Source organism: Vitis vinifera, chromosome 16 (genome assembly GCF_030704535.1).
Source record: "Vitis vinifera cultivar Pinot Noir 40024 chromosome 16, ASM3070453v1".
NCBI lineage: Eukaryota > Viridiplantae > Streptophyta > Magnoliopsida > Vitales > Vitaceae > Vitis > Vitis vinifera.
Genome location: NC_081820.1, coordinates 18536222 through 18558529, shown reverse-complemented (window position 1 = coordinate 18558529; position 22308 = coordinate 18536222). Strand labels below are relative to the sequence as shown.

Genomic DNA, 22308 nt, shown 5'->3' with positions numbered 1-22308 from the left:
CCTTTAAAAACAATAATTTGGATTTTTTATTATGGAAGAAATTTATCCGTTTATTTTATATTCATTCCTCCTAACTTAATATTCAAAAAATTGTGTAAAATTTTAAAATATTATTATTCATTCTTAAAATTTTATCAAAACATATGATTTGAGATAAAAAAAATAAAAGGAAAAAGTGAGATTTGATTTCCTAATATGAAAATATATGTAAAAAAGAACTCCAAAGTTTTTTAATTAGTATTATCTTCATCTATGTAAAAATAATTTGAAATACATGCACTTTTTAATAAGTCATCTAATTATTCCAAAAAATGCTCTTTTACTTGTCATGTCATTTAAACCAATTGACAACTAGACTCTTGCATATAGATGTTTCCTTTTCTTTTAGATATTATTATTATTATTATTATTATTATTATTATTTGAGATTTTTTTTTCTCTAAAAACAAACACCTCGTAGGATTCTTATTTTAGTTTCTTAAAAGTTTAGAAAATATTATGTAAAAAAATCCTATTTAAATAGGAATAATATTTTTTTCTATTTCCTAGAGTTTTAAGAGAAAATATTGTCAAACAAATCCTATTTAATTATAATTACCCATTCAAAAAATAATAAGGTTGTTTATTAAATAATAAATAATAAATAATAAATTTAGTAATATATAATTATTTTTAATTATGATTAATTTATTTAATATAAAATAATTATTTATTTATTTATTTATTTATTTTTATATTATATATCAAAGTATAACCATATTGTAAAACATTTTATATCTGAAAAACTCTTACAACAAATCTTATTCGCTATTATATTAAATAATTATTAATATTATATAATAACTACAAATTTATTATTGGTTTATTTATTGTCAAGAATATGAATTTATTTTTAATTTATTAATATTAGAATAAACTATTTTTTTTTTCAAATTCTTACTTTATAATGTTTCTAGAGAAAAAAAAATCATAAATAATAAAATAATAATAATAAAATATATGAAAGGAAGGGAACATCTACGTTAAGAAGTCTAGTTATCAACTAGTTTGGATGATATGACAAGTAAAAGGATATTTTTTAGAATAATTGGATGACTCATTAAAAAACACATATATTCAAATTATTTTTAAATACATGAAGATAATATTAATTTAAACTATTTGAAATTCTTTTTTTTTATATATTTTCATAGTGAATCAAATTTGACTTTTTCCAAAATAAAAAATAAAATAAAATAAAATGGATGCATTTATCAAGAATGAATTTGTAAAGTAGGAAAAATAAAGAATAAATAAATTAATAAGATGATATTTTTAATTCCTCTAGGAATGCCTGTAACAACAAAAGTAACTTTACTACTTCATTGCTATAACTCTATCTACCTTACAAGCTGATAAATATTGTTAATTATGCCAACTTGAATCAGTAGCAGAGCATCAAGCAGAGAAAAGACGACCATAACAACACAACTCAAAGGTTTCTGGATCATTACATTTAAAAAAAAAAAAAAAACCATATGTGGGTTGGGGGGATTGAGAGGACTAGCAGACTTGTTTCGAGTACAAATGCTAGTTTTCCCCAACCTTCATCTGATATTGATTGATATTTCTGTTGGGTTTGTGGTGTTGCCATCATCCTCAGCTAGCACCTCCCGTGGAGTTAAGAAGGGCTTTGGAGGCATTTGCAGGAGTTCTACATTTTCCTCCAGCATCTCCACAACTTTGTTCATCGAAGGACGGTCACTAGGCTTCAACTGTATGCACCATAAGGCTACCGTGATCATCTTCTTTGCGAGTTTCTGCTCTTCCTCTGAGGTATCTTCCATTTCTATGTCCTTCCCTTCAGTGAGTTGATCGTACACCCAGGTAGGAAAGTAAATTTGGCTTAAACTCTCTGCAAACACATTCAAATTCTTCCTCCTGCTTGCCATTTCCATCAATAACATCCCATAACTATAAACATCAGCTTTGTATGAGACACCCCCAATGTTTTTGTAGAACAACTCTGGGGCCATATATCCCATTGTCCCTCTTGCTGCAGTTAAGGACACAGTGTTATGATCTGTTGGATATGACTTTGCAAGGCCGAAGTCTGAAATCTTTGGAGTGAAATTCTGGTCAAGCAGAATGTTGTGAGGCTTGATATCAAAATGTAGGATTTGTATATCACAACCCCGATGTAAGTATTCAATCCCATGAGCCACTCCTAGAGAAATCTCATACATCTTCCTATAGCTTAAGGAGATTCTATCTTCTTGCTGAGGAAATATGTACTTGTCCAGTGACCCATTAGGCATGAAGTCATACACAAGAGCACGCTTTGATTCCTCAGCACAAAATCCAATCAGTTGCACCACATTGACATGATGAATCCTTCCGATTGTAGCAACTTCATTGATAAAATCTTGCCCATTAGCTTTAGAGATATTCATCACCTTTACTGCCACAAGATGGCCGCTTCGAAGCTTTCCTTTGTATACTGAACCATAGCCTCCTTCACCCAATTTTTCACTGAAACCTTTTGTCATCTTCTTAATGTTTGAGTAAGAGTACCTGATTGGCATTAGATTATTGTGAGTTTGAATGAACTCCTCAATGGCAGCATACATGGATAGGTTCCTTCTTCTCCATTTGTAGATCAAGAATATCAACACAAATGGAATTGCAAGGAGGTTTCTGGTTGCAACGATCCATCCTGGAGAGGAACATTACAGAAAAAATCAGCAGGAAGCTTTAATTATTCCACACATATCATCATTTTTCCGTTCATAGTAGTAATCCTTTTGGTAATAGTTTCATCAATAAAACCAACCCAACTTCTTACCGATAAGAAAGCTTCCACGATACAAAATTGCTGTTAAAATTCCTGTTCAAAATAACAGAAAACAAAATCAAGGGGAATAACATTGGAACTGTACATAGTAGCCTTATGAAAGAAGGAAGCACTTGGAGATGGAGAAAGGAGTCTCACCTATTGTAGTGGAATAAAATAAACACAGAAAATCTACAGTGTCCAATCAATGAACAGTGTCAGAATAGTACAGGAGTTGAATAAAAAAGCTAGATATGAAAGTTACAAATAATTGTAAAAGCAAAGAAGAAACAGTCTCATATCAAGGCTAGCTTCATCTTACCACATGGTATCAGAGAACGCAGGAGCTCAAGGTAGCAATTGTGAGACCATGAAAGCTCAGTACCATGAAGCAGCCACTCATGTACTGAAAAAGAAGTATTCCTGGTCTTCAGTCCATGAGATGAAACCCAAACAACCATGCTTATGCTGCAAGAGTCCTCCATATCTGACACCCTAATGGGGTTGTTTACTACAAATTTTCGTTGTTGCGATGAAGTTAAAAGAAGATTCGAAGAATGGTTTTCACTGCAAAATTCTGTATCCGCATAGGGAGTAAAATTTTGTCGAGCTGCACAGTAGATAAAACTTATTGGTCTGTTCCTATGAGAAAGCCAATAATACATATCTCTACTGCTGAAGTTTCGATGCGTCAAAGAATGAAGAGGCAAAAAAGAGCAGTCATCTTTCTGTAGGCTAGCATCAACAACCCTTATCAAGGAGAGATTATAATTGATTTCTTCTACATAATATATCGCAGAATGTAATTGTAAGATTGTGCGATTATTCTTACAAGCCAGCTCAAACTTGAGGAACCCACAGCTCTTTGGATCACTTTTCAGTCGAAAAGGATAGCTTATGTTAAGTTCATCCCCACAAGAAGAATGGCAATGATGATGATTTATTTTGGCTTTGCATGTCACAAGAATTAAGACGAGTAGAAACAGGGTTGTGAAACTTGAAAAGCTCCTCGACATGCCTAGAGAATTAGAGATCATCCTTTATTTGCTTCCCCCCTCTTTTACCAAATAACCAGTTTCTGCAAGGTAAAATCAATTATAATTTATCGTGAAACAGGCTGCACCATCATCATGCGTATAAAATTATTGCTCAACGAAAGCAACACTCATTAACATAGCTATTGCCTGCTAAACTGTTTGATCACTTGGTATCAAAAGCATTTAGAGTTACTTGAAACATAATATTCATCAGAAACAAGTTTCTTGGTAGGATTGATCCTAGGCATGTCAACTAGCCCAGATAAATTTGGGACTCCCCTGGGATGGATCAAAGGCCATTCTTCTCCAATGTTGGAAATACAAGATTTTCAAGATGGCTCAGATTGAACTTAAGACACAACCCAACAATATCAGAGTCTATCAATTAAACAGGATGGGAACTTGCTAGCTCCTTTCCTTGCTCTCATAACCTATAACCTCTTCCAGAGGAACATTCACAAATGTTTAAAGTAAATGTTTGGATGCTGCTGAAAAAGCCAGTACCTGTTGTTTCATGCTGTAAAGTAGAAGCCAATCAATAGGTCAGGGAAGCTCCCCAAGAACGATGCTCCACAGTTCTTCTGGCGGTATAGAAGTGTGTTTTTTTTCTTTTCCTCTCCCTTCCTCTTTCTACATATAACACAAAAATATTAAAATAGAAGTAATTTTATACGAAATAATAATGCTACTAAAAGACAAACATATTTTCTTAATATTAGAGTCAGAGGTGTGATTTGGATATGTAAAATGCCTAAGGGTTTTTTTTTAAAAAAAAAAAAAATTATAGATGATAAAGATGTAGTTGGATGTCAACACCAACTAATGGAAATGTTGGATGCATCACATTTAAGTCTAGAAATAAGTGTGTCCTTTTCATCCTTCACTCCAACTAAACCCCCTAATAACTTCATTTCTACCAATTCAACAATGGCCCGTGAATATCCTTCATCCTATTCCTCACTCCCCCAACTCATCATCATTACTTGCTTCTTCATATTTCTCCTTTTCCCTATGTATTCAATACCATCATTCCATGTCACTTTTACATCTATTTCTACACCTACCACTTCTCTTTTGAATATTGAACAATATTAGGAAGCACTTGCTTTTCTAAAATGGAAGGCTAGTCTTGACAATCAAACCCAATCTTTCCTCTTTTCTTAGTCTAAATGCAATTCTTGCCATCATTAGTTTAGAGTGACTTGTCACGAGTCGGGAAGTATCTCCAATTTATACCTTGACAATTTCAGTTTGAGTGGTACACTCTACAATCTCAAGTTCACCACTCCCCAACCTCCGTACTCTTAATCTTTGTAACAACTACCTCTATAGAACCATCTCTCAAGAAATTGGATTGTTGAGATCTTTTAATGTTCTTGATTTGTCGACTAATAATCTCATTGGTCTGATTCCTCCACCTATAGGAAACTTGAGGAACTTAGATACTTTGCATCTTTTTGAGAATGAGCTTTCTAGTTCTATCCCTCAAAAAATTGGATTGTTGAGATCTCTTAATGTTCTTAATTTGTCGGATAACAATCTCATTGGTCCAATCCTTCCACCTATAGGAAACTTGAGGAACTTAGCCACTTTGCATCTTTTTGAGAATGAGCTTTCTAGTTCCATTCCTTAAGAAATTGGATTGTTGTAATCTCTTAATATTCTTGCATTGTCAACTAATAATCTCATTGGCCCGGTCCTTTTTTCCATACATAACTTGAGAAATTTAACCATTTTGCCTCTTTTTAAGAACAAGCTTTCTGGTTCCATCACTCAAGAAATTGGATGGTTGAGGTTGCTTGATGATCTTCATTTATCATTTAACAATCTCAATACCATTTTTCTTGATGATCTTATTATTTAATACCTTGCATATATGTACAATAATGTAATCACATACTTTGTTAAATTTTAAATTAATTGTTAAAGTTTTAGAGATTTATATAGAACAGGTATCATACTTAACACATATATCAATGAGGTGTTTTATTTTGCTTTGATATGAAACTTTACACCACTTATGTAGTAAGGGATGGGATCATACATTGGCATTGTGGGTTCTGATACTACGCTATGTCGTACATTCTGAAGTGGTAAATTATGCTCCATTGTGCCCTTGATGGATGGCCAGGAAATGAGTTCCTTGGTAGTATGATCCAAGATAATGAGACCCTAAAAATGGTGTTGATGTGGTACTATTACAAGTAGTAAAGGCTTAATTATGTATAGCTAGTAGATTGACCATAGATATGTTTAAAGCCATGATTACATATTTTTAAATCTCATATATTCCTTAAATCCTATTATGACTTTTGACATGGTCTAAATTTGTTTTGTTCATCATAATTCTGGTGTATCACAACTATTCACTAAATCTTATGTTAATCCAATTGAATATAATATTTTTAAGTGAAGACTCTTGTGTGCCAATTAGAAAGGTAGAATCATCTTTAAAGAGGAAGTCAATGGGCATCCAACTGTAAAGTTTTTTCTTATTAGACTCGTATGTAGGACATATAGTTTGTTTCCTTTGTGTAATTCAATTACAATTCTTTTGCTACTATATGAAAAAGATAGCATGAGATAAAATTTATGGAGTTGAGAAAGACAAAAGGGCTTATTAAAACTTTTAGGTTTTCAAAATGAAATCAATAGATTCTCTTTTTAGAATAATACAATTAATAATAAATTCTAATGACTAAAATGTTTAGTTGAATCAATGTCTCAATGCAAACAAATATCTAGATAATTATACAAGTGTGGACATTTATTTCATTTTTCTTTTCTTTTTATTATTTTATCATTTAATTAAAATAAAGAACTATGAATAATTATTTAAAATATCTAATAAAAACTAGAAAATAAATAAATAAAGTAATAATAACAAACATTTGGAGCTTTTTATGGAGTGCGGGCTTTAGGTGATTGACATGTCTAAAGGTGAGGTCAAATTGAAATTCAATAAGTTTCTTATCTCCTCTAGAATAGGTTTTCCAAAAGAAAATTCAAGGAGATAAGTAGCATCATTACACTACCTATTGAAGTCATGAATGCATGTGAAACTATGAGTCAAGTTTTTTTTTAAGATTCTTAACACAACCACACACATGAGTAGTAATAAAGAAAAACATATGAGATTTTAGTATGGTTTGATGATCAATATGATCCCTACTTCTACAGAGTGCACTAACAAGGAGTGCACTAACACTTAATAATCCACTAATCAAAAGAAGGTAAAAAGGTTACAATAGTGAATAATCTCCTTCTCTTCTAAACTATCACACGGAATCCTAAATTATAAGAGGGTTAAATATAACAACTATAGAGGAAAAGTCATCCTTCAACAAATAAAAAGAAAATGTTAACAAGTTGAGCTCGATTCCCCAATAGCCTTTGCATAGTGCCATAAGACTAATAAAGGCTTCACAATCAAACAAAGATGACTTCAAGTTGGGCAAAGACTTTAAAATGAGTCAAGCATGAGTATTATTTTGGTTGTTTTTGGTATTTTGAACTTGATACTACTTATCAAAGTCATAAATGCATGCAAAACTATTGGACAAGTTTTTAAAGATGATTTCAAGTTAGGCAAAGACTTTAAAATGGGTCAAGCATGAGCAATTATTTTGGTCGTTTTTGTTATTTGGAAGTCAACACTGCCTAGAAAGGTCATGTTGCATGTGAAAACTATTGGACAAGTTTTTAAAGATGATTTCAAGTTAGGCAAAGACTTTAAAATGGGTCAAGCATGAGCAATTATTTTGGTCATTTTTGTTATTTGGAAGTCAACACTGCCTAGAAAAGTCATGTTGCATGTGAAAACTATTGGACAAGTTTTTTAAGATGATTTCAAGTTGGGCACAGACTTTAAAATGGGTTAAGCATGTCCTTTACATTACTTATCAAAGTCATAAATACGTGTGAAACTATGGGACAAGTTTTTTAAGATGATTTCAAGTTAGGAAAAGATTTTTAAATGGGTCAAGCATGAGCAATTATTTTGGTCATTTTTGTTATTTGAAAGTTGACCCTACCTATCAAAGTCATGAATGCATGTGAAAACTATGGAACAAGTTATTTTTAATATGATTTCAAGTTGGGTAAAGACTTTAAAATGGGTCAAGCATGAAATTGACATTACCTATCAAAGTAATGAATGCATGTGAAACAATGGGACAAGTTTTTTAAAGATGATTTCAAGTTTGGCGAAGACTTTAAAATAGGTCGAGCACAAACAATTATTTTGATTGTTTTTCTTATTCAGAAATCGACACTAATTATTAAATTCATAAATATATGTGAGAACTATTGGACAAGTTTTTTAAGATGATTTTAAGTACTTAGGCAAAGACTTTAAAATGGGTCAAGCATGAACTTAACAACAGTGCCTATCAAAGTCATAAGTACATGTGAAACTATGGGATAAGTTTTTAAGGTGATTTCAGGTTAGGCAAAGACTTTAAAATGGGTCAAGCAAGAGCAATTATTTTGGTTGTTTTTTTTTTTTTTTTATTTGGAAGCCGACACTACCTATTAAAGTCATGAACGCGAGTGAAAACTATGAGACAATTTTTTTAAGATGATTTCAAGTTGGGAAAAACTTTAAAATGGGTCAAGCATGAGCAATTATTTAAGTGGTTTTTGGGATTTTGAGTTGGTACCACATATCAAATTCATGCATTCTATCAAAGTCATAAATGCATCTAAAACTATGAGACAAGTCTTTTAAGATAATTTGAAGTTGGCAAAAGACTTTAAAATGGGTCAAGCAAGAAGTTAACACTACCTATCAAAGTTATGAATGCATGCAAAACTATAGGATAAGTTTTTTAAGATGATTTCAAGTTGGGCAAAAACATTAAAATGGGTCAAGCACAAAGTTGACACTACCCATCAAAGTCATGAATGAATATGAAACTATGGGACAAGTTTTTTAAGATGATTTCAAGTTAGGCAAAGACTTTAAAAAGGGTTGAGTAGTTTTTCGATTTCAAAAGTAGACACTACCTATGAAATTCAGGACTGCATGTGAGAACTATAGAACAAGTTTTTTTAAGATGATTTCAATTTGAGAAAAAAATTTAAAATGGGTTAAACACAAAGTTGACATGGCCTATCAAAGTAAAAAATACATGTGAAACTATGAGACAAGTTTTTTAAAGATGATTTCAAGTTAGGCAAAGACTTTAAAATGGGTGAAGCAAGAGCAATTATTTAGGTTATTCTTATTATTTGAAAGTTGACACTACCTATCAAAGTCATGAATGTAAGTGAAAACTACTTCAAGTTGGCCAAAGACTTTAAAATGGGTTAATCATACTCAATTATTTTGATGGTTTTTGGTATTTTGAGTTGGTACCACATATCAAAGCCATGCATTCTATCAAAGTCATAAGTGCATGTAAAACTATGAGGCAAGTCTTTTAAGATGATTTGAAGTTGGCAAAGACTTTCAAATGGGTCAAGCAGGAAGTTAACACTACCTATCGAAGTCATGAATGCATGTGAAACTACGAGACACGTTTTTTAAGATGATTTCAAGTTAGACAAAAACTTTAAAATGGGTCGAGTCATTTTTCTATTTCAAAAGTCGACACTACCTATGAAATTCATGACTGCATGAGAGAACTATGGAACAAGTTTTTTAAGATGATTTCAAGTTGGGAAAAGACTTTAAAATGGGCTAATCACAAAGTTGGCATGGCCTATCAAAGTACAAAACACATGTGAAAAGTATGGCACAAGTTTTCTAAAGATAATTAAAGGTTGGGCAAAGACTTTAAAATAGGTGAAGCAGGAGCAATTATTTTTGTCATTTGAAAGTCGACAATACCTATCAAAGTTATGAATGTAAGTGAAAACTATGGAACAAGTTTTTTAAGATGATTTCAAGTTGGGCAAAGACTTTAAAATGGGTCAAGCACGAGTAATTATTTCAGTGGTTTTTAGTATTTTGAGTTGGTACCACATATCAAAGTCATAAATGCATGTAAAACTATAAGGCAAGTCTTTTAAGATGATTTGAAGTTGGCAAAGACTTTAAAACGGGTCAAGCAAGAAGCTAACACTACCTATCGAAGTCATGAATGCATGTGAAACTACGGGACAAGTTTTTTAAGATGATTTCAAGTTAGGCAAAAACTTTAAAATGGGTCGAGTCATTTTTCTATTTCAGAAGTCAACACTACCTATGAAATTCATGACTGCATGGGAGAACTATGGAACAAGTTTTTTAAAATGATTTCAAGTTGGGAAAAGACTTTAAAATGGGCTAAGCACAAAGTTGGCATGGCCTATCAAAGTAAAAAACACATGTGAAAAGTATGGCACAAGTTTTTTAAAGATAATTTAAGGTTGGGCAAAGACTTTAAAATAGGTGAAGCAGGAGCAATTATTTTTGTCATTTGAAAGTCGACAATACCTATCAAAGTTGTGAATGTAAGTGAAAACTATGGAACAAGTTTTTTAGGATGATTTCAAGTTGGGCAAAGACTTTAAAATGGGTCAAGCACGAGTAATTATTTCAGTGGTTTTTGGTATTTTGAGTTGGTACCACATATCAAAGTCATGCATTCTATCAAAGTCATAAATGCGTGTAAAACTATGAGACAAGTCTTTTAAGATGATTTGAAGTTGGCAATGACTTTAAAATGGGTCAAGCAGGATGTTAACACTACCTATCGAAGTCATGAATGCATGTAAAACTACGGGACAAGTTTTTTAAGATGATTTCAAGTTAGGCAAAAACTTTAAAATGGGTCGAGTCATTTTTCTATTTCAGAAGTCGACACTACCTATGAAATTCATGACTGCATGGGAAAACAATGGAACAAGTTTTTTATGATGATTTCAAGTTGGGAAAAGACTTTAAAATGGGTGAAGCACAAAGTTGGCATGGCCTATCAAAGTAAAAAACACATGTGAAAAGTATGGCACAAGTTTTTTAAAGATAATTTGAGGTTGGGCAAAGACTTTAAAATAGGTGAAGCAGGAGCAATTATTTTGGTCATTTGAAAGTTGACAATACCTATCAAAGTTATGAATGTAAGTGAAAACTATGGAACAAGTTTCTTAGGATGATTTCAAGTTGGGCAAAGACTTTAAAATGGGTCAAGCACGAGTGATTATTTCAGTGGTTTTTAGTATTTTGAGTTGGTACCACATATCAAAGTCATGCATTCTATCAAAGTCATAAATGCATGTAAAATTATGAGGCAAGTCTTTTAAGATGATTTGAAGTTGGCAAAGACTTTAAAACGGGTCAAGCAGGAAGTTAACACTACCTATCAAAGTCATGAATGCATGTGAAACTACGGGACAAGTTTTTTAAGATGATTTCAAGTTAGGCAAAAACTTTAAAATGGGTCGAGTCGTTTTTCTATTTCAGAAGTCGACACTACCTATGAAATTCATGACTGCATGGGAGAACTATGGAACAAGTTTTTTATGATGATTTCAAGTTGGGAAAAGACTTTAAAATGGGTTAAGCACAAAGTTGGAATGGCCTATCAAAGTAAAAAACACATGTGAAAAGTATGGCACAAGTTTTTTAAAGATAATTTAAGGTTGGGCAAAGACTTTAAAATAGGTGAAGCAGGAGCAATTAATTTTGTCATTTGAAAGTCGACAATACCTATCAAAGTTGTGAATGTAAGTGAAAACTATGGAACAAGTTTTTTAGGATGATTTCAAGTTGGGCAAATACTTTAAAATGGGTCAAGCACGAGTAATTATTTCAATGGTTTTTGGTATTTTGAGTTGGTACCACATATCAAAGTCATGCATTCTATCAAAGTCATAAATGCATGTAAAACTACGAGGCAAGTCTTTTAAGATGATTTGAAGTTGGCAAAGGCTTTAAAATAGGTGAAGCAAGAGCAATTATTTTGGTCATTTGAAAGTCGACAATACCTATCAAAGTTATGAATGTAAGTGAAAACTATGGAACAAGTTTTTTAGGATGATTTCAAGTTGGGCAAAGACTTTAAAATGGGTCAAGCACGAGTGATTATTTCAGTGGTTTTTGGTATTTTGAGTTGGTACCACATATCAAAGTCATGCATTCTATCAAAGTCATAAATGCATGTAAAACTACTAGACAAGTCTTTTAAGATGATTTGAAGTTGGCAAAGACTTTAAAACAGGTCAAGCAGGAAATTAACACTACCTATCGAAGTCATGAATGCATGTGAAACTACATGACAAGTTTTTTAAGATGATTTCAAGTTAGGCGAAGGCTTTAAATGGGTTAAGTACAAAGCTGACTTTTGCATATAATTGTTTACAAAAATTAGGAATGCAACCATTTTTCCACACAATTGTTGAAAAAAATTAGGATTGCAATGAATTTTCCACCTTATCAAAGACAACAAAAGTCTTGACTAAAAACATGCAATTGGAAAGAGAACCTTTTATTTATATGTAAATATGTAATTTTAATTGACAAGTAAGAAATTTGTTTTAATAGTAATAAAAGTACAAATAAATTTTTTTAGTTTTTAATTAATTTGTTTTTATGCTTATTTATTTATTTATTTTCTAATAGCAATTGATATGTATACTGGGTGAGAGTCTCTAAATTACATATAAACAGTATTGTTATCTTTACATTAATCAATCAATCATGAATAATGAATGAGTGGATTCACTAAGTGGTTTAAAAGTTTTTCACGTGATCCTTAAGATGAATCTGATAAATTGAGCTAATGATTTAATTTAAGTATTTAAATATAATAGAATGGAAGAAAATGAAAGAAAAGAAATGAGAAATAATTATGATTAGAATTAGGGTTAGGACTAGGATTTGATAAGGAGAATTATTAAACACCTCCACCTATTTTAATAAAAATAAAAGTAAAAAAAAAATTAGATACAAAAATATGTAAGATTAATTTACTTCACAATTAAGAAATCATTTTAATAAAAAAATTAATTTAGAAATTTTTACTTCTTATTTAACTTAATTTGTGATATGATCATGGAATACAATTTTAACTAAAAAGAGCCTATTTATATGCAATTTTTGCATCCCATTATACAAAGAAATGAATTTTGTCTTATAGGTAAAGAGATAGTTGGGTTAGATTTATCTTCTAACTATATATTCCACTAAACTAAGTCACTCTTATGGTTGATTTTAGCTCCAATTTTCATTCAAATAGTTCATAAATATCCTCGTGTGCTTTGAGGAGGGATTTTAAACCCATTAGTAAAACATTTTAGGGAAAATTTCCATATAGGATAAGTTATAGGTGATAATGTCCCAAAAGGGTAATCAACTTTGATAAGTCTTCCACATGCCTCAAAATACAAAAAGTTAAGTATACTCTGGCACTTTCCACTTTAAAATCAAGCATATCCCTACCTTATCTTTTCTCTATTTTCTCTTTTTCTTTTCTAATTATTATTATTATTATTATTTTTTTATTAACCTATCAAATAATAATAATATTAATACCAATCCATATATATAATATAAACATAAGTTATAAATTACAATTTTATTAATTATTATTTTAAAAATATTATCAATAACTTATCCAAGATAATAATAATAATAATAATAATAATAATAATAATAATAATATATTAAATTTACAAATTATTGATTCATTTTGATAATTAAAAATATAAAGCTATTATAATTTTTATTATATAGATTTCATCAATTTTAAAATGTTTAATTTTGTAATAGAACTATTAAGAAAATATTACAATAAAAATATTTGTTTTTATAATTGTTAAAAAGTAAAATTAAGGCTTGTCATAATGCATTATACTTTTAGCGTATTTATGTTTTAAGTTCAATATATAATTGTTGTGCTTACATTTTGAAGCCATTTAGAAAATTTTAAAAGAGTATAGAGCAACTATTCACAGGCGTTTGTTTAAAATAAAATTAGGTTATGTCATAATATATTATATATTTAAAATATTAATGTTGTAAGATCAATGCATTTTTGTCATATCTATAACTTGGATATAATATTAGTTTTATTAATTATATAAAACTAATATCATAAATAATAATATTAATGGGGGTGTCAATAATAATTTAATTAGTCTTAATGTAGCATATAAAGCATAAAAGACTAATAAATAAATAAATAATTTTTTAATAAATCTTACAAGCCTTAAGAATTAAAAAAAATATAAATTATCTTCTAGGGTTTCTTTGTAGTACTAATAATAAAAATATAATATTATTATTTTTACTATAATATTAAAAATATGAATAATAAAGTCCATAATAATTATAAAAATAATAAATAATATTAATAAGAATGATATTAATAATAACATGAATAATTCTACTAATATATAAACAATAATATTAATACCTAATAACAAAAATGAGTAAAAAAATTATAAATAAAATAAAATAAAAAAGTAAAGTTGGATGGGAATAAGAGGAAAAGATAAAAGAGGGTTTAATTAGAATTATGAAATTGTCAACTTTTAAATCATTAATTGAGGACTAACATGAACCTGTAAACATGGTGATCCTTAAAAAGAATTATCACACATGGCCTACCATTTTTTATGATTTGCCCAATTTTTAAAAGAAAAAAATGAAATGGAGTTTGCAATCATACTAACAATTCAAGGATATCAAGTAAAAATATATTTGAAAGTCTTTTAACAAATATGCTTGAAAAATGTTTTTTTTTTTAAACAAGAACATTTATTTGAAATTCTAATATTTTTCACAAGTTTTCTATAATGTCTTTTAGAAGAAGTATTTATCAAGTCTTTATTTAAGAAGTACCCTAGATTGTTTTATAACTTTAAAATGATTACAGTTTTTTTTTTTTTTTTCAAATGATTAATTTTTGGTACAACATACTCTTTAAGAATTTGAAGCCATTTTTGGCCCTACTTTCCAAAAGAGCTCTTAGTCAATTTATCACTTTATTTATTTTTCATTGGTAGTTAAAATATTACATCAAGTTTGACCAAGACTTTAAAACCCAATAAACACGGCCAATTATTTAGTCATAGAATTGAACTAAACCACAAATATTCAAAAATAAGTTTTTCTCCTTCCTTCTTGCTTTGTCTTCTTAGTGCAGACCATTGATGCAAGCAGGCCTCGAAGATCTTCAAATCAATAATAAACTAAGAATCTATAATATATAGAATACTTGATGCAAACAAGTAAGAAGCTTGTTAATAAACCCCATCATGTTTGTAATAATTAGCAACATAAAACCAGAGAAAAAAAATTACCAGTTTAATATATTAATGAAAACATTTCATTTGACTTTGTCAACTAAAATTTTCTAAGAATATTACATGAAACTTTGAACTAAGAAGTCAAAAGTCAGCTCCAATTTTTTTTATTTGACGGAAAGGAGCCAGCCATTACATGACACACAATGCATAACTCATAAATATAGTAATTGCTAGGTTCATTCCTCAGTCAAATCTGCATTGATCAGCCAATGCAGACCATCTTCCAAAACTATATTCACATCCAATCCCCAGATGACAACTCCTCCCAACCAAACATCACCAGCCACCTAATGAGTTTCTAGTTTCTTCCTCTTTCATTGGCCTTTGAATTCACAGGAGTTTAGATGATTATTTGGAAATGTTAATTGAGCTCCAATTTGACTCAAAAGCTTTAAGGTGTTAAGTAATAATCCAATGATGCATATCACGGTATAAGCTGTAACACTGCCTTCTTTGGCAGTGAGATTTGAACTCATGACCTCCCAAACAAGGTTCCCATATCATATTAAGCTAGCAATCAATTTGACCCAAAAGCGTTGTTAGGTTAGCATCATATGGCAGGCAGGTAGGATTACTTATCATCTAGTAATTTGCTTTTGACATGCTTAGAGAGTATTTCATGCTTTAAATTTCATACCTTCTGTCTTTCTTTTTTTCTAACTCTGTTCCTTTCTAAATAATAAACTTCTTCCTCAGTTGTGTGCAGAAGAGCTAAAAAGCATATAAAGGGCCTCAGGAGCAGTGTCCGGACTCTTGAGCCATGAGCAATTTCTTGAAAATGCTTCTCTCTTTTATTTGCTTCTTGTTTGTAACAATCTTTGCAGAAGTTGGAGCCACTACCAATGAGTGCGTGATATCAAGGTGCGGTCACCATGGTCCAGCCATCCGGTTCCCTTTCTGGCTTAAAGATAGCCAGCCAGACCACTGTGGGTATCCTGGGTTTCAGTTATCTTGCACAGAAAAGCATCAGACTATGATAGAGCTACCAAATTCAGTGAAGCTGTTGGTGAAGAAAATCAATTACAAATCTCAGGAAATTCAGGTCCATGATCCTGCTGATTGCCTTCCCAAACAGCTTTCAGACCTTAATTTATCAGCCTCTCCCTTCCAGTTCAAAGTCAAACATGACCACAGCCTACAGGACATAACCTTGCTCAATTGTTCCTTACCAGCTAACAGAGGCTTCATGCGACAAATCCCTTGCTCAAGTGTCCCTGGCTACCAAGTTTATGTTGTTGATTCCTACTATACCCTCTTCCATGACTATGACAACTATGACCTATTATCTTGCAGCAAGATGTATAACATTTCATCAGTCCCTAATGATATATTTGAGCATTTTTATCTGAATTGGTCGAAACCAATATGCAGAAACTGTGAAGCAGATGGTAAAAGATGCAGACTGAAGAGTAATAGCACAGAACCTGAAACTGAATGTTTCATCATCAGCAAAAAAGCTCAAGGTACAGCAGTCAGATAACAAATATCGAATGTCCTCATATCCTTTGCACGATTACCTGCATTCCTGACATTTTGTGAAGTTAGTTAATTTAGAATGAAAACAATTTTGAAAGATTCAGTGTCATTATAAGATCCAAGGTTGTAGAAATGGAATTCATGGAGGCTCTGTATAAATCAGGCAGGTTACTTTCTTGTGTCCAAAATCACAATGGTACATATATAATAAAGATCAGAATAGACAATATTGTTTTTTGCTCTACAAGTCACTAGGAATTCAATCTTTCTTAATTTCCTTGAGACATAAAGTATAATCATTTTTATTAATGTCCAAAGTATAACATGCTAATAACCTTTGTTTGTTTTTTCACCTTTCTACAGGTGTGACAAAGCTAGTGATTACAGGTAAAGTTTTCATTGGTTCATGCTTCTTTTGCTCCCTGGGATTAGGGAACAGGGGTCCCTAACCTTTTTTTTTTGTAGGTCCTATGGTTGGTTCCTTTCTTCTTGTGCTGGTAGTCATTATGTTCTACCGTGTTCATTGCACAAATAAATTACAAAGAGAGAATCAAATAAAGATTGAAAAGTTTTTGGAAGATTACAGAGCTCTCAAGCCCTCTAGATACTCTTTCGCTGATATTAAGAAGATAACAAATCAATTTCAGGATAAATTGGGCCAAGGAGGCTATGGAACTGTGTACAAAGGAAAGCTTTCCAATGAAGTTCTTGTTGCAGTAAAGATTCTTAGCAATTCCAAGGGAAATGGGGAAGAATTCATCAATGAAGTGAGAACAATGGGCAGAATCCACCATGTCAATGTTGTTCGCTTGGTCGGCTTTTGTGCCGATGGATTTAGTCGAGCACTTATTTATGAGTTCTTACCAAATGAATCCCTGGAGAAGTTCATATTTTCAACCACCATTAAGAACCGTTCACTTGGTTGGAAGAAGCTTCAAGATATTGCTCTGGGCATAGCCAAAGGAATTGAGTATCTTCACCAAGGTTGTGATCAGAGAATCCTTCATTTTGATATCAAGCCTCATAATATTCTTCTAGATCATCACCTCAACCCAAAGATATCTGATTTTGGTCTGGCAAAATTGTGTTCCAAGGAGCAAAGTACAGTTTCTATGACGGCTGCTCGAGGGACCATGGGCTATATTGCCCCAGAAGTATTATCTAGAAATTTTGGGCATGTGTCCTACAAGTCAGATGTTTTTAGTTTTGGGATGCTGTTGCTTGAAATGGTAGGCGGAAGGAAGAATATTGATGTTACAGTGGACAACACCAGCCAATTATATTTCCCAGAATGGGCATATAATCATTTGGATCAGGGAGAAGAGTTGCATATCCGGATTGAAAAAGAGGGAGATGATAAAATAGCAAAGCAATTAACAATTGTGGGACTTTGGTGCATTCAATGGTACCCTATGGATCGTCCTCCCATGAAAGCTGTGGTTCAAATGCTGGAAGGAGAAGGAGACAGTTTAACCATGCCCCCTAATCCCTTTGCCTCCACAAGCCCAACATGAACAAATGGAAGCAGCCTTGGAAGACCTTTTCAACAAGAGTTGACAGTTATCTCAGAATAATAGAGAAAAATACCAATCAGGTTGTAAATTTTATCAATGTAACCTTTCTTTCAATCATTGCTAGCCAACCAATGTTTGTACAACAGAGCACTTTCTAGGGCTCCATAGCAAGTGAAAAGCAGAATGAATTATCAAAAAATCCATGATTTTGGCCATTTTAGTTCCAATACCTGTAAAAATCTGTTTGTTTCCCGGCATTTCCTTCTCTCTGTTATGTAATGCCGCATTTGCCTTCCTCGGTTTCGTCCTTTGTAGCTTTAGCAAGACAGAAGCCCTGGAAACAGAGACAACAAACAATGCCATTTCTACTCAGCGTCAAAAGAGAAGATGTAAATCAAAAGCTTGTGGTGTTGACAAATGAAGAAGAAGAATAATCAGTAAAGCAGAATGCGAGGGCAGAAATTTTTTCTTGGAGGAGAAGAAACAATGAAAAGTAAAAAGATTGTCGGATTAACTGGAACAGAAGAAATGCTAAGCAAAAATCAACCATTGTGACAGGTGATTACTGTGTAGCCTATGACTTTCTCTGTCTAAGGTTTGATATGTTTGGTTTTAAAAACTGTTTTCATGTTTTGTTATGCTTGTTTTTAAAAATCAAGAACAAAAAACAGTTTTTCAAGTTATGTTGAGAAAATGTTTTCAAAAATAATTTTTAGTAACCGTTATTAAAAACTGTTCTCTAAATGTTTTGTAAAGTAAAAGTTAACTTGAAATGTTTTTAATATGAGTTCTATATTTTTAAATATGTTTTGAAAATAACTTTTAATCTTTCTCTATATTTATATAATTATTTTTAAAATTGATTTAAATAAATAAGTGAAAATAATTAAAAAAATATTTTCTGAAAGCACTATATTTTTATTTTTAAGAATAGAAAAATGTTTTCTAAAAACACTATTTTTTTATTTTAGAAAACAGAAAATTGTTTATAAAAATAATTATCAAAGAACTTAGTATTTCATAAAATAAGGGTGTTTGACATGTTTTTTTTTTTAAAAAAAAACCATGTTTAAATAAGTTGTTTATAAAAATAATTTTTTAATTTTGATTTTTGTAAAAACATAATAAATTATATTTATATATTATTAATTAATTTTAATTCAAGTCTATTAAAACTGAAAATATTTTTTAATTCAAATAAATAGTTTTTTAGTAAAATATGAAGAGAGATATTATAATAAATATCATATATTATAATTTTTTTTTAAAAAAAATATTCATCTTTGTAAAAGCATAATTGATTTTTTTGTGTTGATAATAAATAATAATTATTTAAAAATAATCATTGTTATTAATATTTCATTTCAAATGAATTTAAAATCAAATAAAGTTTAACTTTTTTAATATGGAAATGAGTTTATTTTTTCATTACATGTGCACATTTAATACTTGCCAAAACATTCTGAAATGATTTGATTTTAATCTTCAATTAATGGGACCAAAATTTAAATTTTAAATTATTTTTAAAAATTATTAAACTTATTAAGAAATTCTATACAAAAAATCACATCATTTGAAACTCATTTTTTTTTGTGAAAAAATTTATAAAAATATAATTATGTACAGAAAGTAAATAATAGTCATTGTAATCCAATTTTTATTCATAAATTTCTTGTCTCAATTGGATCACTATTTTAATTTCAAATTATTTAAAAAATTATAAGACTTTTTAATGAATCCAATGCATTACATTTTGCTTAATTTGAAGTTTATTTGTTTCTTAAAAAAAACAAACAAACAAATTGGAAAATATGATTACATGTACAAGAGAAACAATAAAATTATTATATATCAAATTTTATTCATAAATTTCTTATATTAATTGGAATTTTATTTTATTTTCAAGTTATTTTTAAAAATTACCAAACTTGTTAATGAATCTAATGCATTTGGTCTTACTTGATTGGGAGTTTATCTACCTACTAAAAAAAATTTACAACAATATGATTATATGTAAAGAAGAAACCAATGACCCGTTTGGTCATGTTTTTAAAAACTTATTTTTATTTTTTATTTTTAACTTAAAAACAATTTTTAAAAATAAGTTTAGGAAAACATGACCAAATAGGCCTATGTTTTCCTTTTGCTTTTAGAAATGAGTGAAAACAACTCTTACTTATTCTCTAAAAATTATTTTTTATTTTACTTTACTTTTTTAAAAAAAAAATCAAAGAATAACAACCAGATAGTGTTAAAAAAATTTAAAAACAATTTTCTGTTTTTAAAAACAAAAAATTGTTTTTAAATCACATGATCAAATAAGCTCTAAGTCATTCAAAATGAATTTTGATTCATGACTTTATAATTTTATTGAATTTCATGATTTCTAGTACTAATTAAATCGGTTTTTGAGTTTAAAATTATTTTTATAAATTAATAAATTTAATGTACCAAGTGTAGTCTAATTTGAAATTTATTTATTTAATGAAAATTTTCAAAGAAATTTTAAAAAATTTAGAAAAACATATGTAACTCAAAATAAAATCATATTTGAAAATTTAACATTTTCCTTTTATTTTTCAAAACAAGTGAAAACAACTTTTTACTTATTCCCTATTTCACTTCTTGTTTAAAACTATTTTCAAATCACAACACCAAACGACATCAAAGCCTTTTGAATTCTCCATTTTGCCAAAGGCTCAAGAGTTATCAGGATCACTCAAGGCAAGAAAAGCCATCATTTAGGCTATGTTTGGTTCTCGAAAAATGCGAGAGAAAGAAAATTAGGAGGAAAAATGGAATGAAAGAAAAAGCTAAGGAAAGGAATATAAATTTTTTCACTTGTTTCGTTATCCATGGAAAATTCAAGGGAAAAAAAATACATTTTCTTTTGTTTGGTTAACCACAAAAAAAGGTAAAGGAAAAATAGAAGGAAAATAAAATCAATAATTTATTTTAGATGGTTATCAATTTGTTGAATAATTAAAAAAATTTCAAGGAAACAAAAATTGAACTCTTGGAGTAGATTGGTAGAAAGATATCAGTCTCATTCAACCCTTCCTCTAACTGTATTTAGTGATACACACCACTATCTGTATTATTCATTTTCCATCTATAGTTAGACTATTTGGACTAATAAAATTGAGAAAAAAAAAATTAACAAATTTTCATGCCTAGCGTGTTGAAAACATGTTGCAGAAACTAATTACATTTAGCCACTGAAATTTCCATTGCAACCCACGCAGGCTAAAATTTAAACCATCACATTTCAGTCACAAACTTCCACGAATTTACCTTTTCTACAACTTCAAGTTTTCAGTGCTACAAATTGGAAAAACGTTTTTATTACCAAACTTTCAATTTCATGATACAGAACAATAGATCAGAAAAATGGCTAGAAAATTGTAATTATTTATTGTGATCTCTATACCATCAACCAAAAACGGCTACAAAAATCAAAGGAGATTCTCGAAATCAACAAAAGGTTTCTTTAAGTAATAGAAACATTCCCAAGAAGTCATATTATTAATCTAACACCCTGGAAATTAGCAACTATATAGAGTGCCACTCCACAACCCCATGATGTTATTTATACAAAACCACCTTAAGCACCTGAGGCAATCAAACTGAACTCTGTGCTCTGTTCGGTAGACGCAAAAAAGTAGATAATTAGAGAAATCAATGAAAGCAGTGGATGCAAGGCCTAGAGTGCCTAGAATGCAAGCAGTGGCACTGAGTATAAACGGTGATAAAGCCATGTTCTACAATGTCAGGCCTTAGGGGCATAGGACACCCTCATGGATTTGTCTGGAACACACTACTTTAACCAGTGTTACATCCAAGGAAGCATTGACTTTATCTTTGGTGAGGCAAGATCAATCTATCAGGTAAAGGGGTCGATCTTGATCATTTTGATAATAGAAATTACTGTTATTGCTCCAATCCATATGTTGGGTATTTCTGTATGATTCTGATACTTGAAGTTGTTGTGTTGAACTAGGGATGTGTCATCAAATCAATAGTGACAACTTCAGGAGCAATTGCACCTCATCGCATTTGAAAACACAACCCCAATTACAACATATCCCACCTTCAAGCCCCACACAAACCAAAAGACAGGACAGGTTTATCCCTAGATACCAGAAAGGCTTGACAATAAAAGGCAATTGAAATTGACAGAATACAACATATCTAAGCATTTATCAAAAGCTTTGGACAATAAAACAGCAGTGCA

The 22308-nt window shown here is 30.5% G+C and overlaps 2 protein-coding genes across 3 annotated transcripts; one reads left to right on the top strand and one right to left on the bottom strand.

Moving 5' to 3' along the window:
• Positions 1-1299: 1299 nt before the first annotated feature.
• Positions 1300-15816, bottom strand: LOC100253130 (rust resistance kinase Lr10). Of its 2 annotated transcripts, none has more exons than XM_002267785.5 (6): positions 15722-15816; positions 4354-4479; positions 3135-3890; positions 2972-3004; positions 2825-2866; positions 1300-2695 (listed from the first exon to the last, which is right to left on the bottom strand). In XM_002267785.5, the coding sequence occupies exons 3-6, from the start codon at positions 3847-3849 to the stop codon at positions 1587-1589; spliced, it is 1899 nt and encodes a 632-aa protein (XP_002267821.3). In that variant the 5' UTR covers positions 3850-3890; positions 4354-4479; positions 15722-15816; the 3' UTR covers positions 1300-1586. The 2 variants fall into 2 exon arrangements, with proteins under 2 accessions (XP_002267821.3, XP_019081697.1); XM_019226152.2 differs by having other exon boundaries at positions 3135-3422.
• A 28-nt stretch (positions 15817-15844) lies between these two features.
• Positions 15845-18301, top strand: LOC100258260 (rust resistance kinase Lr10-like). The gene is made up of 3 exons (XM_002267738.5): positions 15845-16547; positions 16924-16947; positions 17026-18301. Exons 1-3 carry the CDS (start codon positions 15845-15847, stop codon positions 18072-18074), a joined length of 1776 nt encoding a protein of 591 aa, XP_002267774.2. The 3' UTR covers positions 18075-18301.
• Positions 18302-22308: the final 4007 nt, after the last annotated feature.